Source organism: Eriocheir sinensis, chromosome 50 (assembly GCF_024679095.1).
Source record: "Eriocheir sinensis breed Jianghai 21 chromosome 50, ASM2467909v1, whole genome shotgun sequence".
Taxonomy (NCBI): domain Eukaryota; kingdom Metazoa; phylum Arthropoda; class Malacostraca; order Decapoda; family Varunidae; genus Eriocheir; species Eriocheir sinensis.
In genome coordinates, this window is record NC_066558.1 from 2,555,370 (window position 1) to 2,574,175 (window position 18,806).

At 39.3% G+C, this 18,806-nt stretch overlaps 1 protein-coding gene and 1 long non-coding RNA gene across 49 annotated transcripts in view; one reads left to right on the plus strand and one right to left on the minus strand.

Annotated features, from left to right (window-relative positions):
* Positions 1–18,806, minus strand: part of LOC126982218 (uncharacterized) — a 103,994-nt gene that overhangs the window by 16,410 nt on the left and 68,778 nt on the right. For 47 of the 48 annotated variants that reach the window (XM_050834169.1, XM_050834168.1, XM_050834137.1 and 44 more), the window contains 12 exons: positions 18,155–18,213; positions 16,168–16,341; positions 15,030–15,236; positions 14,635–14,815; positions 13,654–13,776; positions 13,081–13,177; positions 12,453–12,582; positions 12,060–12,177; positions 9,563–9,830; positions 8,699–9,253; positions 8,423–8,543; positions 1,041–1,201 (listed from right to left, as the gene is read on the minus strand). In XM_050834169.1, coding sequence (XP_050690126.1) covers positions 1,041–1,201; positions 8,423–8,543; positions 8,699–9,253; positions 9,563–9,830; positions 12,060–12,177; positions 12,453–12,582; positions 13,081–13,177; positions 13,654–13,776; positions 14,635–14,815; positions 15,030–15,236; positions 16,168–16,341; positions 18,155–18,213 — 2,194 coding nt within the window. The remainder of the gene's footprint in view (positions 1–1,040; positions 1,202–8,422; positions 8,544–8,698; positions 9,254–9,562; positions 9,831–12,059; positions 12,178–12,452; positions 12,583–13,080; positions 13,178–13,653; positions 13,777–14,634; positions 14,816–15,029; positions 15,237–16,167; positions 16,342–18,154; positions 18,214–18,806) is intronic. The other variant, XM_050834134.1, reaches the window with a different exon arrangement.
* On the plus strand, positions 1,115–1,884 carry LOC126982224 (uncharacterized). Its single transcript, XR_007734860.1, has 3 exons — positions 1,115–1,249; positions 1,323–1,591; positions 1,687–1,884. It is a non-coding gene; the product is annotated as an uncharacterized LOC126982224 (long non-coding RNA).

Consider the following 18,806-nt stretch of genomic DNA (forward strand, 5'->3'; position numbering starts at 1 on the left):
TGATAGCCCACAACTTATGGTATAAATCAACAAAGAATGACCTCACTTTGTTGTATAGAAAGTCTCATTAGTAGGGAAGCATATAGGAATTTTCTGAGTCAAGACCTAAAAGTGACTGTTTGGGGTTTGGTCAGGTTAGGTTAGGTTAGGTTTAGGGTATCTTCAAACACATGAAAGCCAGCGACTTATGGTAAAAATCAACAAAGAATGACCTCACTTTGTAGTATGGATAGTCTCATTAATAAGGAAGCATATATGAATTTTCTGAGTCAAGACCTATAGTGACTGGGGTTTTGTTAAGTTTAGGGTATCTTCAAACACATGATAGCCAGCACCTTATGGTATAAATCAACACAGAATGACCTCACTTTGTTGTATAGAAAGTCTCATTAGTAGGGAAGCATATATGAATTTTCTGAGTCAAGACCTATAGTAACTGTTTGGGGTTTTGTTAGGTTAGGTTAGGTTAAGTTTAGGGTATCTTCAGACACATGATAGCCAGCGACTTATGGTATAAATCAAGAAAGAATGACCTCACTTTGTTGTATAGAAAGTCTCATTAGTAAGGAAGCATATATGAACTTTCTGAATCAAGACCTAAAAGTGACTGTTTGGGGTTTTGTTAGGTTAGGTTAAGTTAAGTTTAAGGTATCTTCAGACACATGACAGCCAGCGACTTATGGTAAAAATCAACAAAGAATGACCTCACTTTGTTGTATAGAAAGTCTCATTAATAAGGAAGCATATATGAACTTTTATATCCAGGGTTAGAGGTTAGTGGATTAGAGTAGGTCATTCAGCCTTTCATTTTTCTTTTTTCTTTTTTGTTTACTTATCTATCTCTTTATCTTGTTTTTCTTCTATTTCTTTATTTTATCTGTTTATTCTTCCTCTCCTTCGTTTCTCTTCTCCCTCTATGTTTGTCTTTTCATACTTTCTTTTATTTCATTCTTTCTTAATTTTATCTGTCTATTCATTTTCTCATTCTCATCTATCTACTTATCTTCTCATTCATCCACTCATCCGCTCATCTGCCCCACCTCAATTCCCTCGCGGTTGATGATTGACGAGTCCATTTTGAGGATCGCGGTTTTGATGGTGCGAGGCGGAGGGAGTTTGGTCATGCCGATGTTGATGACGTTGGATCGCTTGGGGTCCAGGACGATGAGCTCCTTGATGCCCTTCTGCTCTTGTTGCTTCTGTGGTGGTGGTGGTGGTGAGGACGGGTGGAAAGGTAGAGAAATATTAGGTTAGGTTAGGTTAGGTTATATATTTCTATTACTGTTTGATGTATATAAATGAAAATGATTAGGTTAGGTTAGGTTAGGTTAGGTTAGGTTAGGTTAGGTTAGGTTATATATTTTTTTTCCTGTTATTTTCCTTTCTAAGAGTTCTGTTTAATGCATATGAAAGTTTAGTTAAGTCTTTTTTTTCATTATTTTTCTTTTCTTTCTTTTCTATTACTGTTTGATGTATATAAATGAAAATGATTAGGTTAGGTTAGGTTAGGTTAGGTCTATTTATTTTCCTGTTTTCTTTTCTTTATATTTTTTTTTATATTGTCTGATGTATATATATGAAAAAAGGTTAGGTTAGGTTAGGTTAGGTTAGGTCTATTTATTTTCCTGTTTTTTTCCTTCATTTTTTTCTCATATTGTCTGATGTATATATATGAAAAGAGATTAGGTTAGGCTAGGTTAGGTTAGGTCTATTTATTTTCCTGTTTTTTTCCTTCATTTTTTTCTCATATTGTCTGATGTATATATATATGAAGAGAGATTAGGTTAGGTTAGGTTAGGTTAGGTCTATTTATTTTCCTGTTTTTTTCCTTCATTTTTTTCTCATATTGTCTGATGTATATATATATGAAGAGAGATTAGGTTACGTTAGGTTAGGTCTATTTATTTTCCTGTTTTTTTCCTTCATTTTTTTCTCATATTGTTTGATGTATATATATGAAAAGAGATTAGGTTAAGTTAGTTTAGGTTACATTATTTTATTTTCTGTTCCCTCCCTTCATTTTTTCTCTGTTATATTGTTTGATGTGTATGAAAAATAGGCTATGTGTCTTTTCCTATTTTCCTCTTTGTTTCTATTATTATTGTTCGACGTGATTGTTTTTTTTCTGTTTTCTTTGGTTTTGATAGTTTTTTAAGACTTCAATAATCTGTGTCTTTTGTATTTTCTTCATTTTTTAATTTTTCTACTATTGTTTGATGAATACTAAAAAAATACATACATTCATACATTCATACATACGCATATACAGACAAAAAACAAACACAAACACACACACAAATAAATCATAGAAAGAACATATCTACAAACAATAATCTTTGGGATGTGTGCATAGCTATTTCTACACACACACACACACACACACACACACACCAGACGGAGGAGACCAGAGATAGCATGAAGCACACACCACCACACGGAACAAACACCACAGAACACCACAGAACACCACACAGTCCAAACACCACATTCACCACCTCTTAACGGAGTGGTAGACAGATCAAAAAGAATGGAAAGTAGACCAAAAAATATATATAGGAACTTAGAAATGAAGAAAGCAATGTGGAGTGAAGTAGGTAATTTGGAGTAATTTTTAAGTGACATACATAAAGATAATTGACTTAGAAATTTGTTTATATATGTTTGTTAAAGAAATATAGAGATGAAAAATATATATAGGAACTTAGTAATGAAGAAAACAATGTAAAGTGAAGTAGGTAATTTGACTTTGAGTGATGTGAACTAATTTTTAAGGGACATACATAAAGATAATTGACTTAGAAATTTGTTTATATATGTTTGTTAAAGAAATATAGTTTAGGAATGCCATAGAGATGAAGAATATATATAGGAACTTAGTAATGAAGAAATTGTGAAGTAGGTAATTTAAGTTTGAGTAATAGGCTATGAAGTAATTTTTAAGTGACAAACAGAAAGATAATTGACTTAGAAATTTGTTTATGTGAATTGTTAAAGAAATATAGTATAGTTTAAGAATGCCATAGAGATGAAAAATAAAGTGATATAGTAATTTTTAAGCGACCAACATAAGATAAATGACTCAGAATTTTTCTTATATGTTTTGTTAAAGAAATATGAAGTTTAAATATGCCTTGGAAATTTAATACAAAAGTGATTTAGTAATTTTTAAGTGATTAACATATCAAAACGGACTTAGAATTTTGCTTATATGTTTTGTTAAAGAAATATGGAGTTTAAATATGCCTTGGAAATTTAAAACAGAAGTGATATAGTAATTTTTAAGTGACCAACATAAGATAAATGACTTAGAATTTTGCTTATATGTTTTGTTAAAGAAATACTGAGTTTTAATATGCCTTGGAAATTTAAAACAAAAGTGATATAGTAATTTTTAAGTGATTAACATATCAAAACGAACTTAGAATTTTGCTTATATGTTTTGTTAAAGAAATATGGAGGTTAAATGTGCCTTGGAAATTTAAAACAAAAGTGATATAGTAATTTTTAAGTGACCAACATAAGATAAATGACTTAGAATTTTGCTTATATGTTTTGTTAAAGAAATAATGAGTTTAAATATGCCTTGGAAATTTAAAACAAAAGTGATATAGAAATTTTTAAGTGACCAACATAAGATAAATAACTCAGAATTTTGCTTATATGTTTTGTTAAAGAAATAATGAGTTTAAATGTGCCTTGGAAATTTAAAACAAAAGTGATATAGTAATTTTTAAGTGACCAACATAAAATAAATGACTCAGAATTTTGCTTATATGTTTTGTTAAAGAAATATGGAGTTTAAATATGCCTTGGAAATTTAAAACAAAAGTGATATAGCAACTCAGAATTGTTATATATATATGTTTTGTTAAAGAAATATTATGGAGTTTTAAATGCATAACAAGGAAAAAAACATAACATTGTGAAGTTTAAGAATGAAAAGAAACTGTGATATTAAATTATTCAGAATCTAAACAGCATAAACTTAACTGACTTTGAATTATTGAAATTGTTTGAAGAAGAAGTTTAAAAATGCATAACAGGGAAAAAAAACATTACACAGAGAAATTTAAGAATGAAAAGAAATTGTGATATTAAATTATTCAAAATCTAAACAGCATAAACTTAACTGACTTGAAATTCTTGAAACAGTTTGAAGAAAAAGTTTAAGAATGCATAACAGGGAAAAAAAACATTACACAGAGAAATTTAAGAATGAAAAGAAACTGTGATATTAAATTATTCAAAATCTAAACAGCATAAACTTAACTGACTTTGAATTATTGAAACAGTTTGAAGAAAAAGTTTAAAAATGCGTAACAGGGAAAAAATATATTACACAGAGATATTTAAGAATGAAAAGAAACTGTGATATTAAATTATTCAAAATCTAAACAGCATATAAACTTAACTGACTTGAAATTCTTGAAACAGTTTGAAGAAAAAGTTTTAGAATGCATAACATGAAAAAACATATTACACAGAGATATTAGGAATGAAAAAAAAAATCACATTACTTATTACGTGAAGTGCAGATAACATACACTAATTGACATGTGAGTTCTTATACGTCTGGCAAGGAAGAAATACATGGTCATTAAATACTGAAGACGTTAACAGCACATAACATGGATTTTACAGACGAGTCCAGAGGGAGTCCGGATGTTCGACAGACAGGGTGAGACAGACAAACACAGACAACACCCATAACAACGAGAGAGAGAGGGAGAGAGGGATAGAGAGAGAGGTTATGGATTTAAGAACAGGTTGATCGGTGTAATGCTGTCTCTATCTACACATTCCTCATGCACGGCCGGGCAGAGTGACAGGCGTGATTTTCAACTACTGAGACTCGAGAGATGGGAAAAAGAAAAAGATGGAAAGTACGAATATACAGATAGAAGAAAATTTTATCAGCGGAAAAGAAATGAAAGAAATGAGAGAATGGGAAAAAGAAAATGATTGAAAGTACGAATATACAGATAGAAGAAAATTTGATCAGCGGAAAAGAAATGAAAGAAATGAAAGAAATGAGAGATGAGAGAAAGAAAATGATCGAGAGAGAGAGAGAGAGAGAGAGAGCGAGAGAAAAGTGACGAAAGGAAACAGAGACAGACAAAAAATTAAAATGAAAGACCAAGAAAAAAACAACAACGAGAGAGAGAGAGAGAGAGAGAGAGAGACAGAGAGACACGATGCATGATAGCCGAACCCAGGCATGTACCGAGGCGCCCCAGACTTACCTCCTTCATCCCAGCGGCAGGTCGGTTGGTTATTTAGGCAAGTGAAGGCAGAAAAAAAAAAAAGTAGAACAAAATCGGCATTAGCTTCGAGGTGGTGGACGACAACAACAACAACAACAACAACTGCATTTATTATTAATCTTATGGGCTGTGTTAGGGGGGAGGAGGAGGAGGAGGGGGAGGGGAGGAGGAGTGTGAGAAAGAAGTGGTCATTTAAAGGGAAGGAAGGAAGGAAGGAAGGAAGGAAGGAAGGAAGGAAGGAAGGAAGGAAGAAAGGAAGGAAGGAAGATGGAGGAGAGAAGAAAGAGGGGTAGAGAAGGAGAGAGAGAGAGAGAGAGAGAGAGAGAGAGAGAGAGAGAGAGAGAGAGAGAGAGAGAGAGAGAGAGAGAGAGAGAGATATAGAGAGAGAGAGAGAGAGAGAGAGAGAGAGAGAGAGAGAGAGAGAGAGAGAGAGAGAGAGAGAGAGAGAGAGAGAGAGAGAGAGAGAGAGAGAGAGAGAGAGAGAGAGAGAGAGAGAGAGAGAGAGAGAGAGAGAGAGAGAGAATGTGAAAATTAAGCAGAATTTATTTGAAAAAAAGTTAAATTAAAAAAAAAAGCAAGTCGTCAATTTTTAGGGAGTTAGTTTAGAGGGTCAGTTTTTTAAGAATAGCCAAAAATAAACAAATAAATAAATAAAAAATAAATTCATCACATTCTAGGATTCCGTCACTTCTTAGGTCAATATCCTCAAATGCTTTCGGGTCACACAACAACAATTTCCCAAGGTCACAGAGGAGGTCATTCAAGTTCTCATGAGTGGTTTTTCACATTCATGGTACAGAGGAAGGGTCAAACTATCACTAGGCTCATAGAACTACCCATGGATATACCCACAACAACCTCTCCGAAAGCCTTGTCAAACTATCACCAGGCTCATAAAACTACCCATGGATATACCCACAATAACCTCTATGAAAGCCTTGTCAAACTATCACCAGGCTCATAGAACTACCCATGGATATACCCACAATAACCTCTATGAAAGCCTTGTCAAACTATCACCAGGCTCATAACACTACTCATGGATATACCCACAATAACCTCTCCGAAAGCCTTGTCAAACTATCACCAGGCTCATAAAACTACCCATGGATATACCCACAATAACCTCTATGAAAGCCTTGTCAAACTATCACCAGGCTCATAAAACTACCCATGGATATACCCACAACAACCTCTCCGAAAGCCTTGTCAAATATGAGTGAGTGTGAGCCCCTGAACATTTGAGGATATAGGTCAATGATATATTTAAGTCAAGGATTAAAATTAAGCAGCATTTCTAGGTCCTGTCAGCTGTTACAGGAGTCTGGGGGGTTAGGATTTACAAGCAGCATAGCAATGAGAGATGACCTACTGAATGGGTTTGTTTGAGTGTGTGAGTGAGTGAGTGCGTGTGTGTGTGTGTGTGTGAGTGTGTGAGTGAGTGTGTTATGGGCAATTATCATACATATATAAGCTAGATTTTTTTGAGTGAGTGAGTGAGCGAGTGTGTTTGAAATTGCAAGGAGTGAGTGGGTGAGTATGGATGAATTTAAAGCACTATACATATATATTTTGATTAGTATTTGTTGAGTTATGGATGAAAAATTAGATATATATGTGTTTTGCTTATCAATATATCATCAGGCAGTTGGTAGCGAGCAGGCATGTTAGCTGTGTGTGTGTGTGTGTGTGTGTGTGTAATTTTTCATATAGGCCTATACAAAATTTAAGCTGTTTTTGTGGGTTTTTATTCACTGTACATTTTAACTTATCACTGAAGGCTATATTGTATTGCTAAATCTTATTGTTATTATTATTATTTTTCATATTTTTATTCATTCTTTTTTACTTTATCTCATTTTATTTATTTACGTATTTCATTTTGATTCTTTAGTGTATGTGTGTGTGTGTGTGTGTGTGCGTGTGTGTGTGTGTGTGTGTGTGAAGCTTGCATTAGTAATTCTCTAATATATCCAACATGATGAAAGGCTAAGTTATCATAATTATTAAATGCACTTCTTATAGCATTAAAAACCCTTAAAATATATGAGGCATCCGGCAGAGACTAGGCATAAGGGACACATCCATTTCTCCCTAGTTCACCCTGGGAAAGACAGAGTTCACATCCCAGGAAGAACAAGACAAGGTGCAAGGGAAAATAAGCCCCTTTCCGAGTGCGAACGATAATGGATTTGTCCCTTACGCTCCTCTCCTCCAGACGCCTCATACCACTATTATTATGAAACCATTCTAAAACTAGTGAGGTAAAATTATATATATAACTATTGGCGGGTAAATACTGGTATATGGTATGCACAATGGAGTGGATGGAAGGCAAGGATTAACCCGGTACCAGCGACGGGCCAAATTTGTGGCTTTACCGTGTAGCAGCGACGGGCCAAATTTGTGGCTTTACCGTGTAGCAGCGACGGGCTAAATTTGTGGCTTTACCGTGTAGCAGCGACGGGTCAAATTTGTGGCTTTACCGTGTAGCAGTGACGGGCCAAATTTGTGGCTTTACCGTGTAGCAGCGACAGGTCAAATTTGTGGCTTTACCGTGTAGCAGCGACGGGCTAAATTTGTGGCTTTACCGTGTATCAGCAACAGGCCAAATTTGTGCCATGATATAAACCCCCCAAAATAGATGATACATAAACTGATCACAAATGCTTTGATATATATTATGAAATGGTTTGAGTGAGTGATGATTTTTTCTCATTTTTCTCGCTTAGAGGGACCATTAAGAAACATGATCCCCGCTGCTACCGGGTTAAAAATGAACAAGAGGAAGAATTATATAAGAAAACAAGAACTTTTATGGAGTGGATGAAAGGCAAGGATTGAAAATTAACAAAAGGGAGAATTATATAAGAAAACAACAACTTTTAAAAATCAAACAACAGCAACAAGAACAACAGCGGCAGCAACAACAGCAACAGCACCAGTGACGTCCGGTATTGTGTCCTATCGCTAAAAAAAATATATAACAAAATAAAATGCATAACAAGCTTGAAAGTAAAAATAATAATGGTAATAATGATGATAAGTACCCAAGAAATTATTAGAAGAAAGCGAAAGAAAGTTAAGAATGTAAAACCGGAGGAAGAGAAAGAGAAAACGAGAGAGAGAGCGAGAGAGATAAAGAAAGAGAGAGACTACCTTGGTGATGATGTCCTTGGCGCGAGACTCAAACAGGTGCTCCAGTTTCTGTGTGTCCAGCGGAACGCGATCGACGGCGGACCACACCGTTGATATGCTGAACCGAGGGTCTTCCCGAACCTGTGGGGGAAGGCGGGGGGAGGTGTTGATGAGGGTGGTGGTGGTGGTGGTGGTGGTGGTGATGGTGGTGATTGTGGTGATGATAATGGTGATGTATTTTGAAGGTACCGAACACACACACACACACACACACACACACACACACACACACACACCTCCTTCCAAAACAGCTTAATGGTTTTCTTGGTCTTGTGGTGTTTCGAGCTATCATCCGTGTCCTGTCCGTTCAGCGTCCCTGGTGTGTCCGCTCGCGACGGTGGGCGGGGGGCGGGGGGTGCAGGAGGGGCGGGGGGCATACAAGGGGGCGGGGGCGGCACCATAAACGGCGGGGGCGGGGGAGGGGGGCCGCCAACACATGACATTGGCGGGGGTGGTGGAGGTGGTGGGACCCCTTCGACCCGCTTAACAGGCACCAGGTGGTCGTCCTCTGGGGTCAGGTCGTTGAAGTCAAGGTCGCATAAGGTCAAAGGTCGGTTCAGGTGCTTGATCAACAGCTCCCATTGGATGTCATTCTCGGATTTTTTGGGTGGTTCCGGCTGAGTCTCCTTCGGCACCTCCCCCTTAGAGAGAGATTTCGCCAGCCCGTCGTTGATTTTCTTGATTCTGTCGCTCAGGTCGCCGCTGCTGCCGCCCTTTCTCGCCCCGCCTGTGCCTGTCGTAGCCTCGCCGCCCGCCCCCGACCCCACAGCCGCCATCTTGCTCTGCAGCTCCTGCGGGTGAAGCAAAGGGAATCAGATTATTTATTTATTTTTTCTTACACTAAAGGATGCAGCTCAAGGACAAGAGAGAGTACACACACACACACACACACACACACACACACACAAAAAAAAAAAAAAAAAAAAAAGCCCGCTATTTGCCGCTCCCATGGTACAGACGAAAGGTCAAACTACCCTCGGAAATCCATTAATCACTTTTCACTTAACATAGCAGTAGTTTTGTGGGCTTATATTCCGTGTTTTTACAACTTCCTCTAACGTACAACAAACACACACACACACACACACACACACACTCACCTTAACCGAGGCCTGAGCATTCACCTCCACCGGCGCCCTCCCACCACTGCTAACACCTCCACCTCCTCCTCCTCCACCTCCGTTCTCCAGCCCCTCCTTCTCCTGCAGGCTGGATATCCGCGAGGCAAGGTCCTGGATGTTGGTGAGTGAGTCCCTTCGGCCGGATGACTCGTCCCTCTTCCCGTACATCATGTCCATCATCCACGACGCTTGCTTGTTGAGGCCGGAGAGCTCGGTGTTTTTCCTGTTTTCGTCCTCCACATTGCCGCTGGAAAGACGAGGAGTGTGAGAGGAGGAACGGAGATGACTGTAGTGTTGTGGATGTGTTTTTGCAATGATGGAAAGAGTGAGCAAGCGACAGAAAGAAGGCCGGAGAGCTCGGTGTTTTTCCTGTTTTCGTCCTCCACATTGCCGCTGGAAAGACAAGGAGTGTGAGAGGAGGAACGGAAATGCCTGTAGTGTAGAGGATATGTTTTTGCAATGACAGAAAGAGTAAGCAAGCGACAGAAAGAAGGACGGATATAGCTCAGCGTTTTTCTTGTTTTCGTCCTCCACATTGCTGCTGGAAAGATGAGGAACGGAGATGACTGTCGTGTTGTGGATGTGTTTTTGCAATGATGGAAAGAGTGAGCAAGCGACAGAAAGAAGGACGGAGAGCTCGGTGTTTTTCCTGTTTTCATCCTCAACATTGCCGCTGGAAAGACGAGGAGTGTGAGAGGAGGAACGGAAATGCCTGTAGTGTTGTGGATGTGTTTTTGCAATGACGGAAAAATGAGAGAAAGAAGGACGGAGAGCTCGGTGTTTTTCCTGTTTTTGTCCTCCACATTGCCGCTGGAAAGACGAGGAGTGTGAGAGGTGGAACGGAATGATTGTAGTGTTGTGGATGTGTTTTTGCAATGACGGAAAGAGTAAGCAAGCGACAGAAAGGATGGATATAACTCAGCGTTTTTCTTGTTTTCGTCCTCCACATTGCCGCTGGAAAGATGAGGAGTATAAGAAAAGGAACGGAAATAATTGCAGTTTAGTGAAAGAGCTGATTTTCTTTGTTATGTAAGAAAGAGGGAAAGAGAAAGAGAGGAAGGGTGGGAGGGATAAGCTGAGAAGAAAAGAAAGGTGGAAAAAGAGAAAAAAGGGAGATTTAAGAAAAAGAAAATTTAAAGAGAGAGAGAGAGGAATGTTTTTTTCTTACAACAAAGGAGACGGCTCAAGGGCAACAAAAAGAGTGTAGGAAAGAAAAGCCCGCTGCTCACCGCTCCCATAATAGACAAAAGCAACCAAAAGAGAGGTCAATTTTGGGTGGAGAGGCGTATAACAGGAAGTATAACAGGGGTGACAGACTGAAAATACTGAGATAAACAAAGAACTATATATATAACAGAAAGAAAAAGAAAGTTCAAAGAAAGAGAGAGAAAGAGAAACTGGAAAAAAATCTTACTGAATCTGACTGAAAACTGAAAATACTGAGATAAACAAAGAACTATATATATAACAGAAAGAAAAAGAAAGTTCAAATAAAGAGAAATTGGAAAAAATCTAAGTTACTAGTAAGAGAGAGAGATAAAAAGGAAAGTAAAATAAAGTTCTAACCGAGAAAAATAAATCAAACAAGCCGAGGGGTTCCTAAGAGAGAGAGGACAACAGGTAAACCAATCAACAGGTACAGTATCTAAGGAAAAAGAAAGTTCAAAGAAAGAGAGAAAAAGAGAAATTGGAAAAAAATCTTACTGAATCTGACTGAAAACTGAAAATACTGAGATAAACAAAGAACTATATATTTAACAGAAAGAAAAAGAAAGTTCAAAGAAAGAGAAATTGGAAAAAATCTAAGTTACTAGTAAGAGAAAGAGATAAAAAGGAAAGTAAAATAAAGTTCTAACCGAGAAAAATAAATCAAACAAGCCGAGAGGATCCTGAGAGAGAGAGGAATACAGGTAAACCAATCAACAGGTACAGTATCTAAGGAAAAAGAAAGTTCAAAGAAAGAGAGAAAAAGAGAAATTGGAAAAAAATCTTACTGAATCTGACTGAAAACTGCAAATACTGAGATAAACAAAGAACTATATATTTAACAGAAAGAAAAAGAAAGTTCAATGAAAGAAAGAGAAAGAGAAACTGGAAAAAATCTTACTGAATCTGACTGAAAACTGCAAATACTGAGATAAACAAAGAACTATATATTTAACAGAAAGAAAAAGAAAGTTCAAAGAAAGAAAGTGAAAGAGAAATTGGAAAAAAATCTTACTGAATCTGACTGAAAACTGAAAATACTGAGATAAACAAAGAACTATATATATAACAGAAAGAAAAAGAAAGTTCAAAGAAAGAGAAATAAAGAGAAATTGGAAAAAATCTAAGTTACAAGTAAGAGAGAGAGATAAAAAGAAAAGTAAAATAAAGTTCTAACCGAGAAAAATAAATCAAACAAGCCGAGAGGATCCTGAGAGAGAGAGGACGACAGGTAAACCAATCAACAGGTACGGTATCTAAGGTCGCTCACTCTGACTGGGAGCTCCGTCTCGTCTCATTTATCGTCTCCTGTTCGTTGATGAAGGTACGGTGTCGCTCGGCTCGCTCCCGCCGTCTCCTGAGGGCCGGCGTGACCCCTGCATCGGCATCTGGAGGTCAAGGTCAAGAGTGAAGGGTCAGGTCGAAATAGAGGGTTTGTCGTTCATGTATCGTCAAAACGTTTTTAATTCATTGATATCTATTGTTATTATTATTATTATTTTTTTTTTTACAGGAGAGAAGACAGAACAAGGGCGTAATAAAGAAAGAAAACAATTATGAAAAAAAAAAAGCCCGCTACTTACTGCTCCTGAATTGAGTGGAGCGGCCAGAAAGTGAAATCAATTTGACCCCCTTCCTCAACAACAACAACATCAACACTCACGTTTGACGCCCCCGAGGTCGTCCTGGGGTATGCCGTAGGGGTCCGCTCCGTTGATGTTGATGACAGTTACATGGTCCTCGTCGCTGCTGGAACGCCGGCCTGTACCCTCCTCCAGGTTCACCCCCACACCCTGCCGAGGAAGGGAAGGGTGAGGGAAGGGTGATAAGGGAGGAGGGTTGAGAAGGTAAAGGAAAGCAGATAAAGGAAAGAAATTTTGAGAGGAAGAGGAAGAGAAGGAGGAGGAAGGGTGAGGTGTCTCTCTCTCTCTCTATTTCTTTAAAACTCTTTCTTTCTTTCTCTTTTTCTCTTTCTCTTTCTTTCCTTTTTTTTTTCCTCTCTTTTTTTTTTCTCTTTTACTTTCTTTCTTTTTTTCTCTAACTTTCTCTTTCTTTCTTTCCCTCTATTTCTTTTTTCTTCCTCTCTTTTTTTTCTCTCTTTTAGTCTTTCTTTCTTTCTTTCTAACTTTCTTCCCCACTACCTCTACTTCCATTCCCCTAACTTCCTTCCCGATACCCTGATACCCCAGACCCGAGTACCCCCCAAACCTCCACCCACTACTTCAAGCAATCCTTCCCACCCTCAACCCTCACTGCCCCTTCCCTCTCCACCCGTTCCGCACCTCACGCACCTTCCGGGCCTTGGTGGGCGAGGGCGTCTGGTGATGTCTCTTGGATTTACGGCGGTCAAGGGAGTCTCGGTCGCTGGAGGTTGTCCGCGGAACTTGCCTGTCGGAGGAAGAGAGTTACATAGATTTACATAGATATTGTGATTCATATAGGAGGAAGAGAGAGACAGCAAAAGAAGATATTTGAGAGAGTATAGAGTGTTAGAGAGAGAGAGAAATAGCATGGGAGAGTATTAGAAGAAAAAGTGGTATAAGAGAAAGAGAGAGAGAGAGGGAGAAGGTGATAAATAGATGAATAAAAGAGAGTAACGGAAAGAAAGAGATTGATGGAAGAAAGAGTAATTAAGAAGAGAGAAAGAGAGAAGGAGAGACAGGGTAAAAGAGAGAAAGAGAGATGAGAAAGAGTAATAGAAATGAAAAGTAAATCAATAAAAGAAGAAATAACAGAAAAGAACCAGAAAGGGAAAGCAAGACAAAGATAAACAATATAACAAACTAGAAAAAACACATAAAAGAAATGATAAAACAATAACAATACAAATACCACTACCACCAGCAACATCATCATCCCTGTACCTTATCGTGGGGTCAATGGTACGCGTTCTGCACACGTCATCGCCATCCTCGTACGCCAGCACCGCCTCGTAGATGGTGAACTGCTGGAGGAGGTCAAGGTCGCTATCTGCCCTATGCATGTACCTGGCAGTGGTGATGGTGGTGTTAGTGGTGATGACTGGTAAAGTTCGTCATTGTCTATTTTTTAAAGCCAGAAAAAAGTATATCATTTTCTATTTTTTTAAGGCAGAAAAAAGTATATCATTTTCTATTTTTTTAAGCCAGAAAAAAGTATATCATTTTCTATTTTTTTAAGCCAGAAAAAAGTATATCATTTTCTATTTTTTTAAGCCAGAAAAAAGTATATCATTTTCTGGCGTCAAAGATACACTCACACTTGAACACAGACTGAAGCAAAGGACGCCAATATAAATGAGATTCTGAATTCACCAACGCCCTCACCAAGATCAAGCCCCATTTTTTAGTCTTATTTTGAAAAACATGTACAGCTTCGATGCTGGGAATTGTGGTTATTTTTTTATTTATTTTATTTTTTTTACATTGTTTGCCTATTGCGTCGGTAGGCATCTTCCCGGTGGGGCCTGATGGTCGACCCAAGGCTTTCTTTTCTTCCTTTTCTTTTATTGGGGTGGATGAATGATTGAAGCGTCCCAATTAAACCCAATTAACACCAGTTTTAAACCCTCTCTCTACCCTGCACCCCAATTATTCCTCCCTCAAGTCTTCAACCCAATTCACACCAATTTATATCCTAACTAAAACCAAAATATCCCCCACTTTGCACCATTTTAAATCCTCCTCAACCCTCCACCCCAATTATTCCTCCCTCAAGCCTTCAACCCGATTCACACCAATTTATATCCTAACTAAAACCAAAATATCCCCAACTTTACACCATTTTAAATCCTCCCCCAACCCTCCACCCCAATGGTTCCCGTACTCAGCAAACAATGACCAATCAGACCAGTCACTCCTCCATACTTAGCAATCAGTGTCTCCATTCCCTGCTCCTCCAGGTAGTCGGTCTGATCATAGTACGTGTCCTGATCAGGTATGCCGTTGAGGGTCTTGTTGATGAGGGTCATGGCGTAGGTCAGCAGCTCCATGTCCAGGCTGTCCCGCCCCTCCAGCAGCCTCATCAGAGTGGACCATGGTGACTCCCCTGCAAAAGGACAGAGTTGAAAAAATACGGTTAGTCATTCTTGTGAGGGAAGCGGATAACATGTGTTCTATCAGTGTTTTTATCTCTCTGTAGGGCCAATGTGACAGAGATGAGCACTAAGGCCATGCACACCTCACCTACCATATCTATTTGTCTATCTGTCAATCTATTTTTCTCTCTCAAACACACACACGCACATACACACTCTACGCACCCTTCGAGGCGTCCACGGTGTTAATTGCGTCCACCAGCACCATCGCGTTGCTCTCCGTGTACTCGACGAAGACCAGGAGGAGCTTGAGAGCCGTCTTGACCACCAGCCGGTACTTGGAGGCCGCCAGGGAGTAAAGCCATTGCACTGTAGGCCTATGCTCCATCACCCCGTTCATGCCATCCACGTACAGCATCACCTGGCCCAGCGCTGGAGATGAAGAGATGGGATGAGAAGGATGCTGAGGCCAGATGGTCGCTTAAAGGTGTCTTCAAGCGAGATAATTTTACTGATCTCATTTAGACCCCAATTCACACTTATTAAACCTTCCCCAAACAGCTTTAAACCCCAAACCCAATTAGTGACCTTAACAACCCCAATCAACACCTTAATTAGCATCGAACACGCTACTTAACGTCATTTTTAGACCCTTTTTCAACACACACACACACACACACACACACACAGTCAGTCATCATTTAGTCATTCAAAACACATCACTTAACCTACTTGAAGAAATTGCTTTAAACTGAATATCTATACTGTGTTGGGTTAGTTAGTGAGTTAGATAATTAGTTTTTATATCATTTGTTCAATTAATCTGGTAGTCAGCTGGATAATCAGTCAACCAGTCAGTTAGTCAGTCAACCAATCACCCAGTCAGTCAGTCAGTCAGTCAGTCATTCAATCAGTCAACCATTCAATCAATCTATCATCCACCTCCACCCAATCCTTCCACCTCCACCCAGCTCTGAGGATGGAGTTCTGGTAGTTCTGGTTAAAAAGTCATTCAATCAGTCAGTCAGTCAGTCAGTTAGATAAGCAGTCATTCAATCAGTCAACCATTCAACCAATCAATCATTCAGCTCAACCCACCTCTGAGGATGTAGTTCTGGTAGTTCTGGTTAAAAAGTCAGTCAGTCAGTCAGTCAGTCAGTCAGTTGGATAAGTAGTCATTCAATCAGTCAACCATTCAACCAATCAATCATTCAGCTCCACCCACCTCTGAGGATGTAGTTCTGGTAGTTCTGGTTAAAAGTCATCCAACCAATCAGTCAGTCAGTCAGTCAGTCAGTCAGTTGGATAAGTAGTCATTCAATCAGTCAACCATTCAACCAATCAATCATTCAACTCCACCCACCTCTGAGGATGTAGTTCTGGTAGTTCTGGTCGGCGGAGGAGCCCACCTTGATGAGACAGGTAAGGCCGTCATTCTGGACAAAGGCGTGAACCAGGTCCTTGTCATCCTGGAAGATCTGCTTGAGCGAGAACAGGGCGCGACGCAGCTCTCGACCCTCGCTGTTCAGGAGCTTCTCTGTGGAGGCGAAGGAAGGGTGTGAGGGTGTTGAAGTGTGTTAGGGTGTGAGTTTATTGTGTTAGGGTGCGTTAGAGTGAGACTGGGGTGAGTTTATTGTGTTACTGTGTCTTGGGGTGAGATTAAAACATAAGAACATAAGAACGTATGGAGTCTGCAAGAAGTGGGTGAGTTAATTGTGTTATGATGTCTTAGGGTGAGATTAGGGTGAGTTTATTGTGTTACGGTGTCTTAGGGTGAGATTATATAGGGTGTTTAAGAGCGAGATTAGTGTTAGAGTGTGTGTTATTAGGGTGAGAAGTGTGCGTGGGTTTAGACTTTAGAGTATTGGTATGGGGCTGAAGGAAGGGTGTGAGGGTGGTGGGTGACTAGGGTGAGTGTTACTACGTGTGTTACTGTGCATGTTACTGTTTGTGTTGCGCGACTTTCACACGAGCGATTCCGTGCGCGCGTTCGGTGTCGCGCGATCCCTGTGTTCCATGGTTTATCATCCCTTTCACACGCGCGTCAACTATCGCTCGTTTCGGTGAAGTCATAGAATATATCATTAGCCTGTGTACAGAGTGGCAGGACTCGTTCAGAATTGATGATACATGTATACAAATAGCTGGAAGGCAGACTGGAGGCTTTCTTTCGCAGGGTTAACAAACATGTTTTACCCAGAGCACCGCGCGGGCATCACCTATCGCGCGTTTCGGTGAAGTCATAGAATATATTATTAGCGTGTGTATAGAGTGGCAGGACACGTTCAAAATTGATGATACATGTATACAAATAGCGGGAAGGCAGGCAGGAGGCTTTCTTTCGCAGGGTTAACTAATACGTTTTACCCAGAGCACCGCGCGGGCGTCACCTATCGCGCGTTTCGGTGAAGTCATAGAATATATTATTGGTGTGTGTACAGAGTGGCAAGAGGCGTTCAGAATTGATGATACATGTATACAAATAGCTGGAAGGCAGGCAAGAGGCTTAATTCTTTCGCGGGGTCAACTAACATGTTTTACCCAGAGCACCGCGCGGGCGTCAACTATCGCGCGTTTCGAATCGGTGAAGTCATAAACTATATTATTAGTGTGTGTATAGAGTGGCAGGACGCGTTCAGAATTGATGATGCATGTATACAAATAGCGGGAAGGCAGACTGGAGGCTTGATTCTTTCGCGGCGTCAACTATAATCATAACATGTTTTACCAAGGATCAGAGGAACAGTGAAGGTGGGGGAGATTTCGAAGAAGACACAGGAAGCAAGGCTAAGATGGTACGGACACGTAATGAGGAGAGATGCTACAAGTGACGAGAGGAGAGCCCTGGATATGGAAGTGCAAGGCAGGAGGAGGAGAGGAAGACCCAAGATTAGATGGAAAGATTATATACAAGACGACATGAGAGAGAAAGGATTGCATAAAACATAGACGGTGACAGAGGCAAATGGAAGCAACTCATCAAAAACAGCGACCCCGTATATAGACGCTAATCCGCTGACGACGAAGATGAAGCTTTACCAGGAGCATCGCGACACCAAACGCGCGACTGAAAACGCTTGTGTGAAAGGAGCGGAGGTCTATGAGATTACAGTGTTGAATAAATGAATAAACAAATGAATAAATAAATGAATGAAATGCTGATAGATAGATATATAAATAGACAGATGAAGACAGAGATAGACATATAGACAGATGGTGTGTGTGTTTGTGTGTGTGTGTGTGTGTGTGTGTGTGTGTGTGTGTGTGTGTAGGTGGGTCGGTAACATGAGACTTTAACAAACAACATAATTAAACTCGTCTCTCTCTCTCTCTCTCTCTCTCTCTCTCACCTATAATGGCGTGGACCCGGACAGAGAGTTGTGTTCGTAGGATTATCGCGTTCTTCTTGCTGGAAATAAAAAGAGAAAAAGGAAGAATTAGAATTTACGACATACGGAAAATAAAAAAAGACATGCGTAACTTAATTCTGAAGGAGTAAAGAAAAAGAAAAATGAGGAACAGAAAAAACCCTTGAATGAGAATAATGTAAATCTTATTCATTAAAAAAAGGGCAAAATATATATTAAAAACTATTATTATTCGGAAAAAAAATATAAAGAAGAGAAAACAAACACTAAGAATTAACTTGTATACAAAAATAAATAGATGCAAAAAATAAAAATGCAATATATATAAAAGAAAAAAATACAGAATGAGAGAAAACGAAAGTAAGAAAGTAAAATCTCTCTCTCTCTCTCTCTCTCTCTCTCTCTCTCTCTCTCTCTCTCTCCTAGTAACAGACACGAGAGAGCAGCTGGCGTACGATAATGACTCACGTAGACAGCAACGATATCTTGGGCCTTTGTCTAAGAGAGAGAGAGAGAGAGAGAGAGAGAGAGAGAGAGAGAGAGAGAGAGAGAGAGAGAGAGAGAGTACCACCACCACTGTACTCTAAGAATTAATGTACAATAACTTCAATAATGGTGGTGGTGGTGAAGGTGG